The sequence below is a fragment of the Gossypium hirsutum genome, chromosome D09 (genome assembly GCF_007990345.1).
Source record: "Gossypium hirsutum isolate 1008001.06 chromosome D09, Gossypium_hirsutum_v2.1, whole genome shotgun sequence".
In the NCBI taxonomy this organism is placed as follows: Eukaryota; Viridiplantae; Streptophyta; class Magnoliopsida; order Malvales; family Malvaceae; genus Gossypium; species Gossypium hirsutum.
This window is the reverse complement of record NC_053445.1, coordinates 35,439,772-35,463,394: the sequence shown is the minus strand read 5'-3', so window position 1 is coordinate 35,463,394 and position 23,623 is coordinate 35,439,772. Positions and strand designations below refer to the sequence as shown.

The following is a 23,623-nucleotide window of genomic DNA, read 5'->3' as shown; positions in this document are numbered from 1 at the left end:
ATATATAACTTACATAATATATTTTTACTTCAGCGTATTTTCGAGTTTAATATTTTTACTCAAACACTCTCAAATTTTAGGTAGATGATAACTGATCTTTAAAATCTAATTTGGTTAATTAATAATAAAGGAAAGGAAGGAAAGTTGAAGAGAAGGGTAAAGGAAATATATATATATATATATTTTTTTTGGATAACTAAAAATTAATAAAAAGAATGGGAAATAATTTTAACATATTTTTTATTTGGTTAAGACTTGAAAAGGAGAGTTAATGTAAAAAAGTCATTAAAATAAACAAAGTATAAAAATATCGTTTTAGAAATAAAATATAATTTTATTTCATTTTCTCTCACTTTCTTTCAAATTAGGGTATTAAAAGAATAAATTGATTGACTTTTAGCTTAATTGGCATGAATATTATTGTCAATACAGGAAAGCTGGGTTCAAGTGCGTTAAAGCACATTACACTCTTATTTATGAATTAAAAAGGAAAGTACGTAAATGTAACCCGTTGTTTAAGAACTATTCAAAGTTCCTAGTGCTCCCTGTAAAGCTTGTTGGAAAATCCGTTGTCGGACTTGATTAATCGCTTTTTGTTGTTCAAAGTAAATTGTTTCATTTTTATAATTTTTTAGTTGTTCCAAAATCTTATAAGTTGAATTAATCAAATTTAATTTTTTTCGTTCTATCTCAGAGTATCCATTCACTCAAAACTAATCCGCCTCCATTTCTATTTTTCGTAAGCGGACTTGAGCCTTTTCCAGCCGTTCAATAACCCCTCCCCCTCCCTCGCATAGTTTTTTTGAATTTCAAATAGTATTCAAAATCTTCTCTTTTCAATTATCTAATAAACCACTTACTAAAATAAGATTACCTTTCCATTTTTTTTTTCAAAAATTCCATGATTACCTTTCCATCATGTTTTTTACATTATTCGGGCTCCATGCATTTCATTTCTTCCATTTAAATTTAACTTTTGAATTTGAATAATTCTAAATTATTTCGAACCATTTCAATTTGGGATTTTGATTAAGATCAAATCCAATTAATCTATGCTTTAAAATTTGAATTAGAAATGGAGTTATTTTCAAGTCATTTGTAAATAGAGGGTTGTGGATTGGAAGAAATAAAATGAGTTCTTTTTACTATTCAAGAAAATGTAAAAAAAATATTTTTATATTGTAAAATTTTTAATAATTATTATTAAATAATCGCTCAAATTGGACACTACTGAATTAGAAAACAATCTTACCTAAATCCAGCTCTAGTAATCTGTTCTATATTTTGTGTGCAAAGTTTAGTAATTTTGCAGAAAGGTCACATGTACGCAGAAAAATTGATTGACTTAACACTCTTCTGCAAAGAATGGGTAATATTTTAGCTTGGACGTGAAATTGGCTACACTGGGAAGCTTGAAACGAAGATCGGCCAACTTCCAGGTTAACCTCATTTTCAGCCGGATTTGTTTGAGTTTAGGTCTCAGCTGATGGCTGCTGCCATTGCAGGTGTTGGTTGAATACCAACAACATTAAAACAACGGCCACAAAGGGTAGGGTGCTCCGTAAAAGATCCAACTTGAGGCGAGTAATTCCAACATCGCTCACACTTTGAGCCGTCAGCCCTTGATACTCCAATCCAAACCCTGTCATCTTCGACAACGTACTCTCCAGTATGTGAAATATTTTGAACAAGTTCATGGTCTAAAGATGGAACTACCTCTACCTGCAATATTTCCATTGAGAAGAAAGAACATGTGTTGAAAAATTATGCGTGAAGAAGTGTAATCCATGAAGTTAATAATAAGGTTTTGTTTCCAACTAGACCTGTCCAAGGGCCGGACTATCTGTTCAGCCCGAGCCAACCTTGGACGAGGAGAATTCCGAGTATTGGGGAAAATGGACTAACTACAGCTTAAACTGATTGGTGAATTCCTATTCGAACATAGGCAAGCCATCAAATATAACGGATCACTCAGTTCCAAGAGTATATATGTAAATGAAATTAAAATTACCTGAGACGTTAAGAATATGCGGTGTAAGGCGTCTGCATCATTGTTAACTGAACACATTTCGAGTAATCTAGATGCCAGGCTGGCATCAGATACATGTAGATAAACCTTTGCTTCGAGACTGGAACCTATTAGCTTCCCGGCACGAGCAATCTCCAGCACCTTGTTTACCTCGGTTCTCAGCTGGTATCAACAAGATAAACATTAGCCCTTTGCCAGTCTTCAATTTTAGTGCATTTCTCAAATAAACAAATCCAAGATTAAACATTTTGTTACGTTTAAAAGATTGGTTACCTCAAGGACCTTTCCCCAGAAATCGACTTCTTCAGCTGGAAATGCGAGCCATTTTTCATTCACAGATGGCCATTTTGACTCGAAAACAAAACCAGCAATAGAACCGTCTTTGATGGTATACTGAAAAGGAAGATTCTGCCACACATCCTCTGCTAAATGTGGCAAAATAGGAGCAATTACCCTGGATAGGGAAAGGAGATGCGCAGCAAGAACAGTTTGACAACTTCTCCTTGTAAAACTTGTCGTGCCGCTGAAAATTGTCAAACTTAGTAAGGAAAACAAGAGAGAAAGAGAAAGAGATACTTTTTCATGATCACTTTCTTTAAGACTAGAGAATCTACAAAAAGTAAACTATGCATAATGGTTGGTTGTGGTTGAAACTCTTTACTAGTTATAATGCGAAGTACAGCTGGATAAATCCAGCTTATTCTTTAAATAAAGAACCAGCACACAATCCCTTTCCAGAAAACCTCGATACACCAAGGGCCATACTTAGATTTATTGGATTTGTTACTGAAATATCAGTATTAACCCCAAAACTACCAGTTGATGGCCAGTGACCCAAGGAAATGAAAGACTCAGTCACATTTTTCAGACTGACAAATGATTTGTGGCTGTAAATAAGAAATCAGTTATCCAAAAATGTCTTAATGCACATGACACACGAAGATTCTCAATCTATAGATATGAAGTAAAATGTTCCTAAAACTTGGAGACAATTTACCATATATAAAAAGCTCGGCAATTTCAAATAAGGGAAACAATATAAAATTATATGAAAAGCTCAGCAATTTCAAAACGGAGAATGCTCCAAGCAGCTTAAACAGTGCTCAAAGAATCAGTTGGGCATCAATTCCGTCCAATAATAAAATAAATGGAAACTAAAATGTTAAGTGATGGGTAAAACATATTAACTCAGCATTTGACTACTCAACCTTATTTTCCTGAAATAAATTAAAGAACTTTCAGGGAAAGCAAGAAGAAGAAACATTTGAACATGCACTCCTTCACTTTTAAGACTAGTTCCAAGCATATGAACATCCCAAGCCATGACTCATACTACCAGTTTATGTTTCAATTCAATCGATCAATAGCATATAGAACTCTTATCCTGCATCCATATGCTGAATGTCTGTTGATCAAGTTTATTAAGCTAAATACAAATGCATCACAATAACAGCAAACTCATTCCAAAAAAATAAAAAAATAAAAATCTATAGATGCATTGCATTAAGCACGGAAATAAACTGTTGGGTTATAACTTGTTCATGCAGAATGATCATGCCTGAATTGCCTAGATATAAAAGAAAAGAACACTAACCAACTTTCTTAGCAAGTAAAATATTTTGAAGCAGTCTTGCTCTTGATTGTGCAAGCAAAAAACCATAATAATGAGAACTCTAGTTTAAACTACATAGTTACTGATGGTAAATTACTGCAACAATAAAATTACACAGCATAAGACCCACAGTGACCTGTCTTTGCATATAAAAAGCTGGTACTCTGTCAGAATTTGTTTATACTTGGAGTAAAAGTCATTCTTGTTATTAAATCAATGCGAACTCCAAAAACTTGTCCAAGATGTGGAAAGAGGCAAATGATATTAACCAATATCATACAAAGACTCACACTCTAATCATCAGTTCAATAAAAGGGGGTCTACTAGAACACAATAATGAAGAAAAAGTAAAGTGGAACAGCTATCTAGATATGATACATTAGGGAAAGAATTACCCAACATAAAGTCGATCTTTGGCAATATCAAAGTAGAAATTTGACAAATCAACATTCACAAACCGTTGTACGATCTGAAATAGGGAAAAAGTTGTAAGTATTAGAAAGGAAGCAATAATGTGCATTTAGCTAAATACAAGATCTACTATATAGCAAATGAGTCAACTGTAAGGCAGCTACCAAAAACACCCAAGACTACCGTACGCAACAAAAAGCTGAAGGTTGGAACCATATTGCGATTTCAACTTTTTACTCACAGTATTGTTACATTGTCCAATAGTAGGATCTCAATAAGAAGAAAAACATAGTAGGATGTCTGTTAGGGTGCCATTATCATTGAGAAAAACTAACAGAGAGGAAAGTGTGTAGAAAGCATTTTCTGTGACCAACAACTTTTCACTGATTGTTGCACTTTAGGGAATAACTAAAACTCCAAAATGCCAGTTAGCTTGAAGCTAAACTTGCCAGAAATCATGAATTCAATATACTATTTGAAATATATATACCTGGAATATTTTGAAAAACTGATAATTTTCATAACCCTCCCTTATATTCTTTACAACATTTTCAAGCTGAAACAGTGCATGCCGATCAATCATGGGCAGTTCCTGGTAAGAGACAGCATTTTCAACCTGCCATGTAAGTAGGCCAAACTGTAAATAACAAATGATGTGAAACAAACCAAGAAATGCAAATACGCTTCTCAAATTCTTCTTCTGAGTGTATCATATATTTATTGTTTTTGTGTAAGGTATGCAGGTTAGGTAGTGAAAAATCAACAGAATTAGCAAGTAATTTAATCATCTACTGGAGAAAATATAAGTGTGCGTTTTGATGAGGGATTTAATTCGTAAAGAAATTCACCAAAAAGAAAAAATAATAATAAAACTTGTTTGACATGATAAAAATTTAAATTCTCAAAACTCTTAGAATTTGAATAAGGGAATTGGATGACTCAAATTCTCATTTCAAATTCCACCTCTTGAGGTTAAACCTGTCAAGTCCTTTAAATGAGCATCTGTTATGTTTCATATTAAGCAGCTTTTATTTTATCTAACTCTTAACAACAAAAAATTGATTTAAATTATCTTCTTCTTTTTCTTTTACATATTATTAATAATATTATTTCACAAATTAAATGATAGCAGATTGTTCTTTTTCTATCTATAACATCATTACTTTCTACTAAAATTTTTATCTCATCATATTCTAGCACTTAAAATTTCTTTTAAAAAAATATTCATCTAAACAGAGCAATTTTAAATGTTTTCAGTTCAAAATTTCAAAATCCTCATCCAAACCCACTGTAACAGGGAAAACAGGGTAACAAGTGAAGCCGGGACTTTGAAGGTTGATTTTAAAAAGAACTAGAACATACCTTCCAGTCATGCAGATTCCCAAGGAGATATCTCAATGTTCCTCTCAGCTTCCTATATACATCAGACATTTGACGGAGGATCTGTGGCCCAATCATCACATCACCAGTATAATCTACACTAGAAACCCAGAGTCTCATGATATCAGCTCCATAGCCAGGTGCTTCCTACCACCATGAGATAATTATCATCAGAAGCTATATCTATTGAAAGAAACAGGGAAGAAAGAAAGAATTTGGAGGGGATTATATTGCCAAAAACTAACCTTCTGGTTCTTCCCTCCCTCAATAATGGTATGAGGATCTACAACATTCCCCAAAGATTTGCTCATCTTTAAACCCTTCTCATCCAATACAAATCCATGTGTTATAACACTGGAATACGGAGCCTTTCCTGGATGGTAGAGAAGAAAGAACAACCAATCAGGGTTACATATCCAAACTGAATGAACGACATTGCAACAACAGACATGCTGGAATCTATTACATTGCAGTAATATAATTCTATTCAACAAGCAAGTTTAATATCAAATCAGAGAATTGGTAGCAACCACTAGTGCGCCGCAAAAGTTCATAAGGACTACTTATTATAGAAACCAGGTGTACTTACAGTCATTGATGCAGAATAGGAAGAAGCTGCATGAGATATTTAAGTATTATTAACTACATGGATATATTGTTGGGTTTACTCACAATTGTTATATATATTGAGAATAGCATATTATTTAGGAAATTTAGTGTTACTGTTTCGCTTATTTTGAGATGATAAGTCATCAAGGTTATATTTGGAATTTTGTTTGGTTTCTGGTGTACTCTACAACCTACAAATTGCTTCCTTATCTCACCAATTGCACTCGGTAATCATGAATTAACTGATATTTCGGTCCATTTTAATCATTGAGATTTTGAGATTTAAGGTATCGAAATGAAACTTTACCCTCTTGTTCTACTTTCCACTTTCCCTCAGTTTTCTCTCCAATCTGTATCTCCTTGCTCTCTATCAGACACTCTGTCTCATGGTGATCGCTAGTTATGAAAACATAATATAATAAGGTTTATTTTATTTTTGATAGTTGTATTTAAATGCTTTGCTAAAAATGGCAAGGAAAGGAAAATAAAATACAAGAATATAGTTACAGTCATTCTGAAAAATGAAATGACATTATCATTTACTACCCAAAATGGAACAAGATAAGGTGACAAGTATCCACAAGGAGACCAATGCTAATAGAGTTAAATATAGTCTTAGGGAAATAAACCATCTCTGTTTCTTCCATTTTTCCTAGCAAAATTCACAAATGTTAACATATGGATGCACTTCTCACTTGACCTTATGGCTAGAATAATTCTTTTCGACAAAAGGATCAAACTTGAAAAAGAGACATACCAAGAAAATAAAAGAATGACACCGTGCAAAACAAAAGAACTATGCATTTTAAAAACCGTTTGTTTATAGGGTTAACATTTAGTTTTCAACATTGATACCTTTTGCGGCAATACTTGTTAACAAGGAACTCTGGAACCACCCACGGTGCTGATCTGTACCCTCAAGATACAAATCTGCAGGAAAATTAAGGCCGTCTCTTTCTCCCAAGACAGCAGCCCAAGAGGAGCCTGACATATATGAGCAGCTATCAAACATCAGAAAACTATATAGGAAATATTTCACAGCATTAACCATTTCTCAACTATAGTAACAGAATTCAAAGCTAGGAACAGTAAATGAAAGAAGGGAAAATAATTGCATAACATTTAATGATGTCCCTGTGTTATCTGTAGTCTAACCAGAAAAGAGGTTCTATGAAGTTTAAAAACAATATAATCTATTTCATATCATAAATCTAGCATACAACACAAGTAAAACTTTCTTCCTCATTGGTCAGCAACCTTCGGGAAAGCTTTGCTAAAACTCCACGCCAAAGAATTTCATCTAACCAGCTGTCCTGAGGTACCACAATCCCCTTCCAATGCACAACCATAACAATTTAATGAGTGGCAATGACAGCCCAACCTTGCGATGATGCTCAAGCAAGACCAAGCAACTTCTACATTCTAATCTATTTCTCAAAAGCAGCAAAGCACTTGAAGGTTGACCCCTAAGTGAACAAACCTGAGTCAAACCAGACATCCATGGTGTCTGTACCCTTTTCATACTCTGATGCTGTATCACGATATTCCTCAGGTAGCAGGTCCTCCACCGTCATGTGCCACCATGCATCACTGCCTTTTTGGGCTATAATGGCTGCCACAATAAATGACCAAAATATCATGGCATGAAATCTTAATAACTCCACAGAAGTTTAAAAGTAGCGTACAAGGGCAATAATTACGGACTGTCATAGCAGTGGAAAATAATCCAACTTGAATAGAAATCCAAAAATATCACTAATGAATCCTAGAAAGATTATCAAGTGAGGGAAAAATATAAACTAAGGCAGTAAGGTTTAGAGGACATCTTACATTTGATATGATCAATAGTTTCTTTGTTCATAAGAGGTTCCCTTGAAGTGACATGATAAAAGACAGGTATAGGAAGGCCCCATGTTCTTTGCCTTGATATGCACCAATCAGAGCGGCTGGAAGTCATGGAAGATATTCTATTTTGTGCCTAAAATGCCATTAACAAAACATACCAACATATAATTGTCAACATAAATGAAACCATTTTTCAAAAGATAAAATCAAGGCTTTGCTTGGTAAAATGGAAAGAAAATTGGAAAGATGAAAGATTGAAGGAGAAAAATGGAAAGAAAATATTTTTGTCCTTTCTGTTGGTGCACTTGACAGGAAAGACGGAAAAATAGAAAGAAAAGGTAATTATTTTCATCCATTGCTTGATAGAGTAGAAAAATGAGAGGAAAGCAAATTAAAATTTAAGATGTGAAAGGCAAATTACCAATGAGCTTGAATATATTTTATTACTTCACATAGTGTTAAGCATCCAACCTAAAACTACCTGGCAGTATATAGGGAAACACAACTTGAATATAAGACAAGAAACCAAAGACTTAACAGACGTGAGGCCCTCACGAGCTCAACAAGAGCCCACATGTGAACAACCTCATGTTAAGCATCCAACATGAAACCAATTGAAAACAAGGTGGAGAGACTCAACTTGAATATAAGACTACAGAAGACCTAAGTCTTAATCGATGTGGGATAACATTACATAACACAGAATTCATATTCAATCACATTATTCACATAGGCTCAATGAAAGGTGCATACATCTGCTGCTAAAAGTCAGGTTTGAATCTCCTTCTCTCTACTCAAAGATTACTTCCAATGCCAATTAAAACAAATACCTGAGCAGGAATCCATTTTACATGACCAATAGCATCCATAGCAGCCTGACGAAAGCCTTCCACTGATGCAAACCATTGTTCAGTTGCCCTAAATATAGTAGGCTTCTTTGTACGCCAATCATATGGATACTTATGTTCTGCATAACCGAATAGGTATGGTGATTACTGGCATGGCTACCCTTTTTTGTTTAACAATACCTCAGAAAAAGAATAGCAGCCAACAACAGACCTTTATAAAATTATCACAAATAATAATAATAACAACAATAATAGAAGTAGTAGAAAGATGGGCTTTAAATGAAAAACCTACCATATGATTCTTCCATTATAATGGACAATTTTTCATCCAAGTATTTGACAACTGCAGCATTACCATCTCCAAGAACATCAAGCCCATTAAACTGCCCAGCTTCCTCAGTGAACTTTCCATCATCATCTACGGGAGAATATATAGGCAGTCCATATTTCAGACCAGTCACATAATCCTCCAGACCATGACCAGGGGCTGTATGAACCAATCCAGTTCCTGATTCTGTAGTAATGTAATCTCCTCCGATGACAACAGGACATTCCATGTTGTTAATTGGATGAACATACCTGAAACCACAAGTAAAATCTATGATCAGCAAATTGACAATTTCTTTAATTCCCCAAACATGCATTGTTAAATGATGCACTGGATTATTTAGTTCAAAAGTAACTACATATTTCAGTTTTAATTCAACCTGCAGTTTTCAAGATCAGAACCCGATAGTGTTTTCTTGACAATGAGCTTAATTCCCCATTTTGCTTCTAATGTTGGGACAAGATCAGAAGCCACTATAAAGAAAGGCATCTTTGGTTCTGTCACAATATTTCCAAGTCTTTTCTTTTTATTTCCAGCAGATGGGTGGACATCTTCTGACAATGATTTTGCTTCAACAACAGCATATTGAAGCTTGGCATTCACCGCAACAGCTGACAGGAAGTAGAAGAGAGATGTCAATTCTTTCTCCAGACTAATGAACAAAATACTTGTTATCAACCTAGACAGCACAAATTTAACAGGTAAGTACAGTGCCTCAAACATTCAAACAACCAAAGTAGCAAGAATTTATAGACTAGCTGCTTATGCATCTTCAAATTCAATGATAGTTTTCCTATAGTACCATTGGCTTAACATAGACATTGAACCAAAACCAAATAACATGATTTATTTGACAATAATTTGATTAAATAGAATTAGTCACACGTGACCTTTCACAAGTTAAAAGTAAAGCAATAACCATAAATTTGAAAAATCAAATAGTCATTAAGATCGCCTGTATCTTACCCTTATCATATCTGTGACTAATAATTTGCAATTTAGATATACCTATAATGATTTTGTAGGCTGAAAGTGCATGTATAGAAACTACTGCTATGATCACTAGTCACTAGAATTCAATATATAACTTAAATACCTATACAAGAAAGTACCATGGTATGCATCCACCCGGTCACAATTAATATATAATTTTTAAAACCAATTAACACGTTTTCTTATATGTCTATTTATACATATTCTTTTTTACACAAATTATTTTTAAAGAAATCTGGTCTTTTAATGTGGATAATCAAACACTTGAAGAGTAAAAATAGCATGAAATTTCTAGCAACATCAGATATTAATAGAGATAAAGTCATATCAAGGCTGAACAACAACAATGTAACACTAAACCCACATACCTGGTGACATAAGACCTATATAGACCTATCAATTTGGCAAGTAGAGTTGGTTTCAAGTTGCACCAATCTGGATCAGGTCAAGTCAGGTTTTGAAAATTTCAGGTTCAAGTCAGCTTTGGATTGGTTTAGTTTAGGTTTATCGGTGGGATTTTCGGGTCAGGTGATTTCGGGTTTAACATTCAAGTTTGACACTTGGGGTCTGTTTGATTGCCAGTAAAATATTTTCCGTAAAATGATTTCTGGAAAATGTTTTACTTTTCTGTAAAATGATTTACTGGAAAATATTTTCTGGTGTTTGATTGAATCTGTGTAAAATATTTTTTGCTGCTTGACAGATTTTTTGAAAATATTTTTCGGAAAAGTTGTTTTTACATATATTAATATATATTAATAAATTTTTATATTTTAAATTATTTTTACTTATATTGCAATGATTTATTTATAATAATACTCAATTATTAAGCTACAATATTAATCGTTATAAATTGAAAAAAACTAATATCAAATAAATTATTTGTAATTGTGTTAAAAAAACAAGTATTGAATAATTAAAAAAACAAATTATTGGAAAATCGATAAACAGAAGCAGTTTTCTACCGGAAATGAAGGAAGGAATGAAGGAGGCGATAGAGAGGAGAGCACGGAAAATGTCTTACGGAAATTGTAAAGGTAAGACATTTTCCCTAAAATGTAACCCATTTTCCCTTGTTTTGGAGTTCATTTTCCAAATGGAAAATGTTTTCCGCCAATCAAACACTGGAAAAGTTGGAAATGATTTTCCGGAAAATTAATTCCGTCAATCAAACAGACCCTTGAATTTAGGTCATTTTCCGGTTCAAGTTGCTGATTCTTTTAAGGTCAAATTGAGTTCGGTTGAGTTCAGATTCAATGTTATGACCATGTGTTTGAGATTGAAACCTTTCATCTCATCAAAGGTGACTAAAACCTTAAGGTTTTGTCCTTGATAAATTAATTTTGACCACCATAAATAAAAGGAATAATAATTATCTATTTACACGGCTATTTATAGGTAATGTTAGTTTGATTGAAATTTTAAAAAGGTTAATGGGCCATTTGCTATACGAAACATAGAATTAAGAACCAAAGGTAGATAGGTTATAAGCGTATTTTCCTAATAGGATATTTGTACCAAAATCTCTCTTTAAAACATTTCAATGGTGACAAAAGACTACCAAAAGGCCCAAAAATAAGATGCCTACTCAAGTTTTAAAAAGGAGCCAAAACTGCCATAATTGTCATACAGACCACCATTCCAACTTAAAGAAAGGATGCGACACTTCTGTAAGATGCATGTCTAACAAGCTGAAAAGGACAAGTATGACAGTGATATGGGCAAATGCAGGGAAAAGTCAAAGAAGACATACCAGCATTGGCTGGAACAGTCCACGGAGTTGTAGTCCATATTGCTAGGCATATATCTGGAAAGAATTCTTCCAATAAGCTATCTTTACTTGAAGGTGTACTGACCATTCTAAAAAGAGCATATATGCTTCTTGAAACATGACCCTCTGGATACTGCATTAGGACATAAATGAGAAAATTAGAAACATAGCAATCCTAGAAGAAATGCATGAGGAAACAAGAATAAAGATCAGTACTGAAAGAAGAGTCATAAATCATTACAACAATAGTTTTAAAAATAGTAATAAGAAAAATAAAAGGGATAACTCTTTTACATAAATATGATATTCAACCCTCCAACTTTTATTCCATCCAAATAAGCATATATCTCTTTTCACATACTATTAGTCTTTAGCTACTATGATGAGTGTGATGCAGCATAACAGGAAAGTACTCTTTTTTGTTTCTTTTTGGATAAGCAACATTAACCCTTATTACTTATGCAGAGTTATGCTTGGCTGGCACCCAGATGGTAATTATAAACAGAAACAATTAAAGCTGAGAATTAAATATACTTTTTTTCATATTTCATTTCTTTGGGTCCTTTTCTCTTTTTTTAATGTGCCAGAAAAAAAGAAAAAAATCCAACAACATGCCAACTATACTTGCTGTTCCTAGATCTCCATAGTGAAACAGCAAGGGAAACCACAATGTAGCAGACATGTTTAAGTACAGTGACTAGTCTCTAACTACAATGGAATCTCTTTGGATACAATCTAGCATAAAACATAAAAGTAATACCAAATTATGTGATTCAGAATGACATGCTTATACTGCCCCAGTTTCCTTATTTCTCTTTTCTAGTTTTCTCTTCTTTCTTTTTTTGTAAGGTCTTTTTTATGTTTCTATGTGTTGGTTTTTTCTTTTTTTTTTTTGGAGGGGGGGGGACACTAGGAAAATAGATTTTTTACCTCCAATTCAGCCTCTGCAAGTGCTGTAGATGACGATGGACTCCAATGAACTGGTTTCCTACCCCTATATATATGACCTTTAAGTGCCATCTCGCCAAACACTTCAATCTGGCAGATGTAGATACAAGAAAAAACAATTACTTAGTTAATAATACACCACTTTCATTAGAGATTTTATAAGGGTACCCAAAAGGCATCTTATCAGGGCATGTGCTAGAATCAGAACTTGAATTACACATTTTCTCATGGTAGATCAGTAAAAGAAAGAGTGGGAGATAATTTAAAGGTCTCAAAGAAGAGAAACAACAGTTAACTCTAATGTTGGAAAGAAATCATAGGAAGGTAATATTTTAGAATTATTTTCCTTTATAATTCACAGCAACTCTCCTTTGTATCAATGACCCACTTTTCTTCCTTCTTTCCCTTCTTTTTAGCAAAATATGCGAAGAAAAAGAAAATTCCCATCCTCTTACCAAGTTTTGACTTAATTTGTAAATCTTATTGCAGCACCCAAAATTTGCACGTTTATGATTTATGATTAGGTACTCGTTAGTAAAACGATGAAAGACTGTACCAGATACCTGGGCAGCTTCATATTTTGGATCTAATGTTAGATAAGGATTATTCCAGTCTGCCCAAACTCCAAAGCGCTGCAAAAATTTAAAATTCAAACTACTCAATTGCAAATTTTAGTCATCTATTACCAACATTAATAAATGGAAAAACAAATAAATATATCATCAATGTGACTATTAACCATGAAAAGCTTTAAAAGGTAAGTTCATTAAAAAATCAGTGATTCATTGATAACATGAATCAACTAAAACAAGCCAAACTGGTTAACACCTGAAATGATGACATTTGAGCTTTGACAGTTGCTTTGGCAAATTTGGCAGCCTTCGCTCTCAATTTCAGTGGTGTTAGATCCTTTCTGGCATCTTGATCCAAAGATTGAAGAACTGTTACAATTAGAAGTAATATAGTCAACTTAGAATTTCAACTGGGAAGATTTTGAGCTTCCTCATAAGTCAGGTATGAATGACCCTGCTATGAAGTTGTCATGAATGAGACATATTCCATTATGGCCAATATATCTATTATTGAAAAATAACATTCAATATTTACTGAAGTTGACCCAAACCAGAAATACCCGCCCCAACCCAATTTGACCCAGAAAAATAAACCAAAACCCACCTAACTTGACCCCAAAATTTAATGAAGTATAATTTTTAACATTTAAAAAATATTAATGTTATAAAAAATAATAAATATAAGATATTATATTAAGAAAATATAACTTTGATTATTATCTTCCATAATAATAATTCAAATTTTGAAAAGAAAATTTATCATGGTAACAATTTTTTAACTTAACAAAATAATATATATCTTCAAAAAGTAGTCCAAAAAGATTACCGTTTAGTGAAAAAAAGTAAAACAGCATATATTATCTATTAAAAAGATTAACTATATTTTAAAGCAAACAATGTTCATAGTTCTTTCCATGTCTTTTAGATGTTTTTTTTTAGTTTTGTACCTCTTAAATAAAATTCTACTTTATAAATTAAAAACTAATAATTAACACCATTCAAACTTTTGGAGTTAAGTTTGATTGTGTAAGCCAAAACATACAAGTCTTAACAAAAATAATAATCAAGCCATGAAAATTGAAAACTAAATTAAATATCAATCCCTAAAAAATCATTAATACTTTTTTACCAGGAGCATATTGTTAATCTTTTCTATGACATAAACATGCATAAAGAAGTATAATATTAGCAATTTGCATTTAATGCACTTGTTATGATCTTAATTTTACATAATTCATTGACAGTTATGTTTAAGAAAAAAAATTATCTTTATGATACTAAAAATTTAAAAAAAGAAATTGAAAGTATGTGGCAGGTCCACATGCCCTAGTTCACTTAAATAACTTAATTACCATTGATAAATTTGAACTTTATTTGAATAATTTGTCCAAAACCAATCTGCACTGATATTAAAAGTTAACAAAATGGACACAAATTGACCCGTAACCCAAGTATTGAACCCGAAATGACTTGAACCTAAGACAACTTGAATAAAAAAAATGACCTAAACTTATATTCACTTTAAATAGAATTTACTATGGCCTGAAACAACTCAACCCGAACTCAACTCAACTTGCCTAAGTGAAAACTCTAGACATATAGATTCATTATCAATAACAAATCCAAATTTTATACAGCTACTTTTCTCAAATTTCTAGGTGCACCTTTTTCAGTAGCATTTGAATAAGGATCACTTTAACATCTTAATAAACAGAAGCAGCGACCTTAGTGATACTTGCCTTTCAACTCAATTGGCAGGCCATGACAATCCCAACCAGGCACAAAATGAACTTTATAATTTTGAAGAAGCTGTCCAAATAAAGAACAAAGTAAAAACAGATGATGACTGTTTGATTTGAAGTTATAAGAAAGAAAAAAATAAGGTACTTGAAAAGAAAATATAATAGGGAAAGATCAAAATAAATTACAGCAAATATCGATGATATGATGCCATCACTGCAGCAAAAAGTGTGTTTATGATCTGATAGTCAATAGTTTGGGCCAATACCAAACAAAACTATCTTGGTTAGACAGATGTTACAGATACAGAAACTTGAAGACTTCATTAACAGAATTTGAAACAAATTTAAAGTACCATGCTCCATAAATAAAGCCACAATTAAATCACTAGATCTAGACAATAGACAATTTAAACTGCCTCAGAAGAGTAGATCAGGCAGAGAGTTGAAGCAAGAGTGTTCTATAACAATAAATAAGTTCTCAAAATCTAAAGGAAAAGCGTCATTCAGAGATACTACAGCAACTTATCAGTTTTAATTGAGTTTGAGTTTCAAGTTCCTTATCTTTTCCATTATTTTTGCTGAAATGAGCATAATTGAGTTTGAGTTTCAGGCCCAAATTGGCATTGTGTTTGTGACTTAAAGCAAGCGGAATCACAACACAGATCTCTACCTACTTTTGCGATTGCAAACAACACATGACAGATTCTAAGTCAAAACTTTGTCTTGTTTGACATTGTGTTTTCAATCAAATTCAGCGACCACAATAAAAAGCATTTAGATCACAATGGCTAACAGACTCAAATTCCTTGTTTTTATTGCTCTTCTGATCTTGTGCACCCCACAACAGAGAAAAAGCATCCATAAATCGAAATTCAAGGGCAACAAACTAGATTTCCAAGGTAAAGAAGCCAGAATACCTACCTTATAACGGTTAATTATATCCTTTAATATCTTATTTAATGCATGACCCATGTGTAGATCACCATTGGCATATGGAGGGCCGTCATGAAGGACAAAATTTCCCTGAAAAAGTAACTAAATCTAAGATAACAAGTCTATATAAATAAAACACAGGAATAAGTGTATGGTAAACCTACCCCGTCATTTTTATCAACAACTCTCTTGAACACTTGATGGTCATCCCACAGTTTTTGAATTTCAGGTTCCCTCACCAAAGCATTAGCCCTCATGCCGAATGTTGTCTTTGGTAAATCAACAGTATGCTTGTACCTTCCATCTTCTTCCTTTTGACCTGGATGATTGCAAACAAGCTAATTAGTTATTAAAAATCTAAAAGTGTGAAAAAGTGTGTGATCACGAATGCACATTTGTGTATGTGCCATTGTCGTGGGGGTTGGGATGGGGGAGAGAAAAGGAAAGAGATTGGTGAACAAAAAGATAAGTTAACAGCCACTGTCTGATTAACTCGTTAATGTCTCCCATTAAAGAAAATATATGATGAACCTGACCTTGAGATGCTTTCTTCGCAGCCATAACAGGTCCTCTAGATCTTCTCTTTGAAGAAGAATAAAACTCCTCTCCGGAACAACTTGAATAGCGTGCAATATTTAAGAAAGAGAAAACTCTAACTGAAGAGCTTCCTCTGAAATAAAGTAAGTTAACAGAAGTGGTTTTCCTAAGAGATGAACCAGCTCTTTGCGACAATACCTGTACATACATAGCATGCTACTATCAGTACAAAAACTGCACTTGTTTATTAACATATTCTGATGAATTTCTGAGGCTGAGGACCTTTCCACCATAACATTATAGTAACTTGCTTTGAACAATCAATTTGAATAATTTCAAGCAAAAAGCAACATCATAGTTCAGAGCAACTTTAATCGCTTTCAGTAACTCTTCATCTAAAAGGAAAAAAGCATGACACAAACACCGTGCATCTTACAAGGTAAACAAGTAAAAGACCAAAGTCCACAACAATAACAAGTAAACTGATTTTTTCGTTTTTGGGATTAGAATTCACATGCAAACAACACTATTTCTTGGTACCAAAGATTAATGAAGCAACATCAAAGTCAATAAAAGAGTAAGGCTGCATATGTATCGCAATTGTCAGTAAAAGAAATAAAGACCCAATGGCCAAAAAGAAAACCCTTTGCAGTCTCTATGGCATTTTATCGAACACTTTGTGTGGCACAAAGAATGGATGAAGAAGATGCGTACCCTATAAGCAGAAGGTTGCCGCATCGCCATTTTGGCTTCCCTGGGAGTGAAAACAGACGAATTTGCCGCAACTGATTTGAAGAAAGACATTATTGCTTTCAATTCTCTAAAAAAAATTGCTTTGTTTTTCAGCTATGGAAACACTCCATCTATTGCCAGGATTGAAAGGTGGAGTGAGAGGGAAAAATAAGTGGATAATTACGAACCACTTTTTTTATGGTACTCATTTTAGCTTTAGGACATGGAGATTTACACCCGACCCGACCCGAAATAAAATTTTAATAATAAAATGGTAGAACTGCATCTTCAAACCCTCTAAATTTCATATTAGCAAATTGATTCCTTTAAAAAAAAGAAGCAATTTAATTATTGCCAAATTTTTTTATATCATGTCTATGTTTGGGGTTTGTGGTTCATGATTGGCCCGCCCCACAATGGAGTCTCCAAGATTCAAACCTAGGTCTTTCCCTTGGGAGTGTAATGTATTTTACTATTTTATCCAATCACTTGTTGATAATCCTTACTAATTTTGAAAGTGAACAATTAAGTATAATTAATAACAAATTTAGCCTTTATTGTTTTATATATTCTATGCAAATGTGCTAATGTTGCAAGCTAAATTTATTAAAATAAGACCAATTTGAGAAAATGTTGCGGACTAATTTTGTTAAATCAAAAATAAAGTGAGAGAATATGTAAACTTTGATGGCTAAACTTGTTATTATAGTAATAAAAAAATATGTACCACTGACAAAAAAAATTAACATTGTGATTAATTGTCTTTAATTGCTCACTTCCAAAATTGACACAGCTTTGGCTTTTTTAAAGGGATCAATTTTCTCAATATCAAATTTGAAAGAAATTAAAAAAATCTTTTTACCTAACAAAATTAATATTTTTATTAAATTTTCATTACAAACTATAAATATGAACATATAATTTTAATTTTTATATCACAATAGTACTCAGAAGTTACAATAATTTGTTGATTAAAATCTCGTAATATTAATGTATTATTTAAAATGCATATATTTGTACTTTCATGTTTGACGGCAGTACTAAATCAAGTAACTTTTAAAAATATTTTTCAAAATCACATTATTCACTATAATTTACGAAAAAAAAGGCTAAACAAATCCTAAATAACGTGAAAACCTTGTTTATGAGCCATTTATGAATAATAAACAAAGAGAGGTATACTATGTAAAGCTCAAGTAGTTTCTTTCAAATTTTTAATATGCTTCAACCAGTTTTGACCAATGGATACAAGATTTTGATAATTTAAAATTTTAAAGATTTTGATAACCCTAAAATAGTACACCATTCCAACTACATACCAAGATCAGAACAAAAAGGGTACGTCTAATACTACATTACTAACTACTAACTACTAACTACCTTGCCTTTACACCTCAACAAATGTTACATTTTCATGTATAAAAAGAAAAGCCTAATAAACCCATCTTCATCATCCTTCATATTCCAACCATGTTCTTTTTCTACAACAACAAAATGCTAATTCAATCATACAACTGGGATTCCTTCTACCTCCCGCTGAATGCAACGGTTCGGGCCGCTGCTGCTTCTATTCGAGGCTTTGAAAATGAAACAGCTACCAGGTTTTTCAAATGAATAAAAACACCGAAATGGCGACAATCATTGTAGTAAGGACTACCTATTCATGAATTGCCGGATGTTAATGACGCGGTGTGTTGGTTGTGTTGGAGTTGTTCAATGCTTCGTTTATCCTACTGAATGCTAACTTTACAGCAATGCAAGCTATTTCATGACCCTTGAACTTCTCTGTCACCAGTTTCCAGTCATCTACGCCTGGCTTTGGACCATTCAGTGAAGACAATTTCCGAGTCTTCTTAGATGAAAATCCAGTTTTCTTCACCTTAGCTGATTTACGTGGCGGGAAACGTGATTCCATTTTCATATTCTTTGTAGAGATTAGTCCACCGGGATTTTGCTTCACTAAATGACCAACTTCGGTGCACTCGATAGCAACTTCATGAGTCAAATCGCCGTAGTAACAATCATCACTTGAAACCTCAACTGTTAGAGGATGACCAATTAAGGCTTTCCCATTTACTTTACTCACAAGGGAAACTAATTGAACATGCTGTGGCCGGTAGTTAGCTTTCACCTCAATCCTAACATCATATAATGATGAATCAGTAGAATCAGTTATTCCATGAAATTCTGTCATCAGATATCTGGAGTTAACAGTATAGTGACAATGATCGTACAGAAGTGACCTTCGAGGAGTCATAGAACGACCAGGTAGTATTTTTGCCTCCACTATCGGCCCCTTCACTCGAGGCTCCTGAGACATAGACTTACAGTCCCGGAACCCATCGAGCTGGTCTTCAACTTTCTGATCAGAACCCCGAGAAAAACCATACGAGTGTTTTGATTCATCATCCATGTCCACATATTTTCTCAAGCCGCGCTTATGAATTTTACTTATTTGTCTCACTTTTCTCTTTCCTTTTAACTGCCATTCCGTGGCACCTTCCTCCATTCTTTGGCTAGTACTATTTGTATCGATAGCAACTAATCTCGTAAAACCAGATTCATTATGTCCTTCAATTTTAGCTCGCCTTCCCAAATCACCAACTTCAGGTATCGCAGATGGACATGATACAAGTATCGGAGAAAAATCTGCCATGAGAGTAGAAGGTCAAACAATACAAATGTAATTTTATAAATGTTTATGCACAAAAAGAGATGCAATGATAATAAGAATGCTATATTTGTTATAAACGGTCAGTCTAGAATACCTGCAGATGGTTTATCTTCAACAAATGGGACATCAAATAGCTGACCTAGAATACCTGGTATGCCGAAAATTTCATCATCTTTTGTCGTATTACTAATTTGAGATACATCAGCAACATGTTCAAAAGCATTTGAGACACAATTCTCACATGAAACTCCAGTATTATCCGAGTTGTTATTAGTATTGTTGTTGTTGTTGTTGTTAATTACTTCATAAACACTTTCCCCGGATTCATTAAAATCCATTCCTGGAAACTTCTTGTCAGAGAGTCCCATAAGGGACAAACCACTTGAACTTGGAACTTCACCACAAACAACAGGAACCGACACCATAGCTGTACTTGCCAAAACCTTGGTTAATGGTCGCCAGTGATATTTCCTTTTCGAGAATTTGTGAACATTTGCCAGTTGTGATCTCTTCCTTTTTATCAATGATGAATGGTCTCCGTTAGAGAGGCAATGGCCGTTGTTTGAACCATATAATGAAGCATTGTCTTGTTGAACTAGCTCAAGCAAGCCTGGAGCCTCAGCTTTTCTTTTTGATTCAACACCCAAGCCTAGATCCTCAAGTCCTCTCATCCGCTTGTTTCGTTCTGTTCCATCATCCTTGGAATCATTTGGTGTGTTTGTTCTCTTTACCAACATAGAGTGCATCTTAGTACCGTTAATATGATTTGGCTCTTCAAAGGATATGAAAGGGCTAGATAATTCCAGAGCTGAATCTGAGTCATTCTCGGATTCACTCATTTCATCAGTCAAATACTCATTTTCTTTCCCAGAATAAGAACCAGTAAGTGATTCTCGGGCCGAACTACAATGATCCTCAACTAAATGTTCACTCTTGATCTCAAGAGCATGGAGAATAGCATATTTTCTTTGAGCATATTTCACTGCTTTCTTGCTAGAATTTGTTGCCGCAGCCATTGCTTTCTCGATACATTCATCATAGTCTCCACTGTGAAAAGCCTTGACCCTCTTAGGCTTTTCAATATCACAGCAGTCCCTAAAATCGAAAAAAGCCAGGAAATTAGTCAACAAATTTGAGAAATAACAACACTATCAATGGTGATCATATGACCAAATTTGTATATTCTGAACTTCAAAAACAAATCATTCTAAAGGGAAGGGGGTTTCGATCATTGTAGAAAATAAAAGAAGAAAATGCATCACAGCATGTGCTTGACTTGTAAACAATTCTGCATTTAGCGAGGTTTAAACTTTACATAACATAGATATAAGCTATAATGGCAAAACCATGAATCTAAATCGATATATGTAAATATAATTTTGTTATTTTCTATCAGATCAAGAGATAGTACTTAAGTTACACAAGGTGAAAACTGCGACAAAGGGATGGTTACATCCTCCTATGTAGCTCCAATTCTACATTTTCTTCAAGTACATGTGTCCGGTGCATATTTAGTTAATACATAGGAAAACTCAAAATAATTGAACATAACTGTATCTGAACTTGTACCCTAGTCCCGGTAACATAGGCAGCCTCTACTGACAAATACTCACCTAATGAACTGATTTAGAAATTTATCTTTTGAACTTAATTAACCAATGCCTATACACTATAACAGTGTAAACCATAATGTACCACAACAAACAAGCAGGCCTTTCAATGTGATGCAAAATGCTGAACTTTCCACCATATATTGCCACAAAAAGTAAAACAATATACATGTAAATGAAAGTGCGCCATATAGGTTGAAACTGCAAGCTTGCAATCTTCTCCTTAGAAACAATATATATATGAACTTAATTAACCAATGCCTATACACTATAACAGTGTAAACCATAATGTACCACAGCAAACAAGCAGGCCTTTCAATGTGATGCAAAATGCTGAACTTTCCACCATATTGCCACAAAAAGTAAAACAATATACATGTAAATGAAAGTGCGCCATATAGGTTGAAACTGCAAGCTTGCAATCTTCTCCTTAGAAACAATATATATATGAACTTATATTTGATGCACTGACAGGGTATAGATTTACTATATTACTCAGACCTGAATGTAAGTGTTAGATACAGATATGTATTCAACACTGGTATGCTCAAGTTCCCCGTATATATGGAGCTTCCTTAAAGGGTCATATCTACCATGTTGAATGCAGATACTTAAAGAAAAATAAAAAGTCAAAGCAACATAATAAACTTATACACTGTCATGAAACAAATAATGCCACTTCACTACAAGTTATTCAAATACATATGTATACATAATGCCACTAATAAAGAGTCAGAGCAACATAATAGATAATATATACACTGTCATGAAACAAATAATGCCACTTGACTACAAGTTTTTCACACACACATACACTTCACTACAAGTTCTTCAAACGCTCGTGTGCACACACACATACATATATACACATTAAGCCAATAGAGTAAGAGAAAACTAAATAGATCCAAGTGTTTTCACTTTTTTCAGGATCTTATTTATTAAACAATATCAAAAACAAAAGTTCCAAAAATGCTATGTTACTGTAAATTGAGTTTGAGAGTTGGATATGAAACTTGTCCAACATAGGTATGGTTAAATTTTTAAGTTCTTCATGTACTCGGAGAATCTTAAAGGTCATGTCCTTGCATTCATGTGTCGCTCACAAGTAGTTCAAGAAAAACAAAGAATTCGAGTAACATAGCAAAAATGACAAAGAAAAAAACAACCAAAACTAGTAACAATCAAACTTGAATAAGAGAAAAGTAGAACAACGAATCATCAACATAAATGAAAGCTACTAAAATTACTAAGGGAAACAAAAATGCTAAACAGTGACCAAGAGATTTCAAAGAATGGGACTCACATGCTTGTTAATGCCCTGTATGTTGGATTCATTGGAGCTCCCCACAGGGAACCATTTCCACTAAATTGTTCTAAAAACTAAATGCCAAAGGAAAAAAAATCTGATTTTTAAGAGCTGGTTCTTAAACTCCGTTTTGAAGCAAACCCACACTCTAAAACCACCAAAAATGTTGATTGCTTGAACAAGTGCATATGCCCTTTAAAACTTGGAAAAGAAATTTTAAAAAATAACAAAAAAAATGCATGCAATTAAAACCCATAAACCAATAAAAGATAAGAGGCTTAAAAGAGAAATAGAAACCTAAACTCGAAGGGTTTTATGTAGGAAAAAGGTCCTAGCTGGAGAAGAAAAAACCTGTGTTCAATCATTAAAGAAAAAGACATCCGAGCTTTGCATTTCTATTTTCAATTAAACTATTCCTTTTTGGTACAGATAATGATGAATAGCAGAGATAGAGGGACGAAATGATTTTCGGCTAAACTTTTTGCTTTAGTTATTGAAGTAAATAAAAGTTACAATTTGATACTAAAATTTTTTAAATTCTTTTTTTTTTCTCACATTTTTTATAGTTGGTATAATAATTTTAGCCCTGATTTTTATACTTTCTATCAATTTTACCTTGATTATATATAAAATATTTTTAAAAAAATTAGAAAATTTTAAAAATTAAATAAACATAGATAAAGTGAGAGAATATAAGAGAAAATTGTTTTTAAACCTTTCAAATTTTCTTTCTGTAATATATG

The 23,623-nt window shown here is 33.3% G+C and overlaps 2 protein-coding genes across 4 annotated transcripts; both read right to left on the bottom strand.

Moving 5' to 3' along the window:
* Nucleotides 1-1,160: 1,160 nt before the first annotated feature.
* Nucleotides 1,161-17,474, bottom strand: LOC107891718 (isoleucine--tRNA ligase, chloroplastic/mitochondrial). The gene is made up of 22 exons (XM_016816589.2): nt 17,273-17,474; nt 16,558-16,756; nt 16,186-16,340; nt 16,010-16,111; nt 15,086-15,155; nt 13,603-13,715; nt 13,338-13,406; nt 12,757-12,864; nt 11,809-11,959; nt 9,442-9,673; nt 9,027-9,313; nt 8,717-8,853; nt 7,872-8,019; nt 7,522-7,653; nt 6,897-7,025; nt 5,678-5,805; nt 5,415-5,579; nt 4,543-4,668; nt 4,037-4,110; nt 2,303-2,552; nt 2,012-2,191; nt 1,161-1,722 (listed from the first exon to the last, which is right to left on the bottom strand). The coding sequence occupies exons 1-22, from the start codon at nt 17,360-17,362 to the stop codon at nt 1,480-1,482; spliced, it is 3,288 nt and encodes a 1,095-aa protein (XP_016672078.2). The 5' UTR covers nt 17,363-17,474; the 3' UTR covers nt 1,161-1,479.
* A 1,100-nt stretch (nt 17,475-18,574) lies between these two features.
* On the bottom strand, nt 18,575-23,384 carry LOC107891719 (uncharacterized protein At1g51745). Of its 3 annotated transcripts, none has more exons than XM_016816591.2 (3): nt 22,878-23,384; nt 20,059-21,059; nt 18,575-19,939 (listed from the first exon to the last, which is right to left on the bottom strand). In XM_016816591.2, exons 1-3 carry the CDS (start codon nt 22,907-22,909, stop codon nt 18,969-18,971), a joined length of 2,004 nt encoding a protein of 667 aa, XP_016672080.1. In that variant the 5' UTR covers nt 22,910-23,384; the 3' UTR covers nt 18,575-18,968. The 3 variants fall into 3 exon arrangements, with proteins under 3 accessions (XP_016672080.1, XP_016672079.1, XP_016672081.1); XM_016816590.2 differs by having other exon boundaries at nt 23,178-23,375; XM_016816592.2 differs by having other exon boundaries at nt 23,232-23,353.
* Between the last annotated feature and the right edge of the window lie 239 nt (nt 23,385-23,623).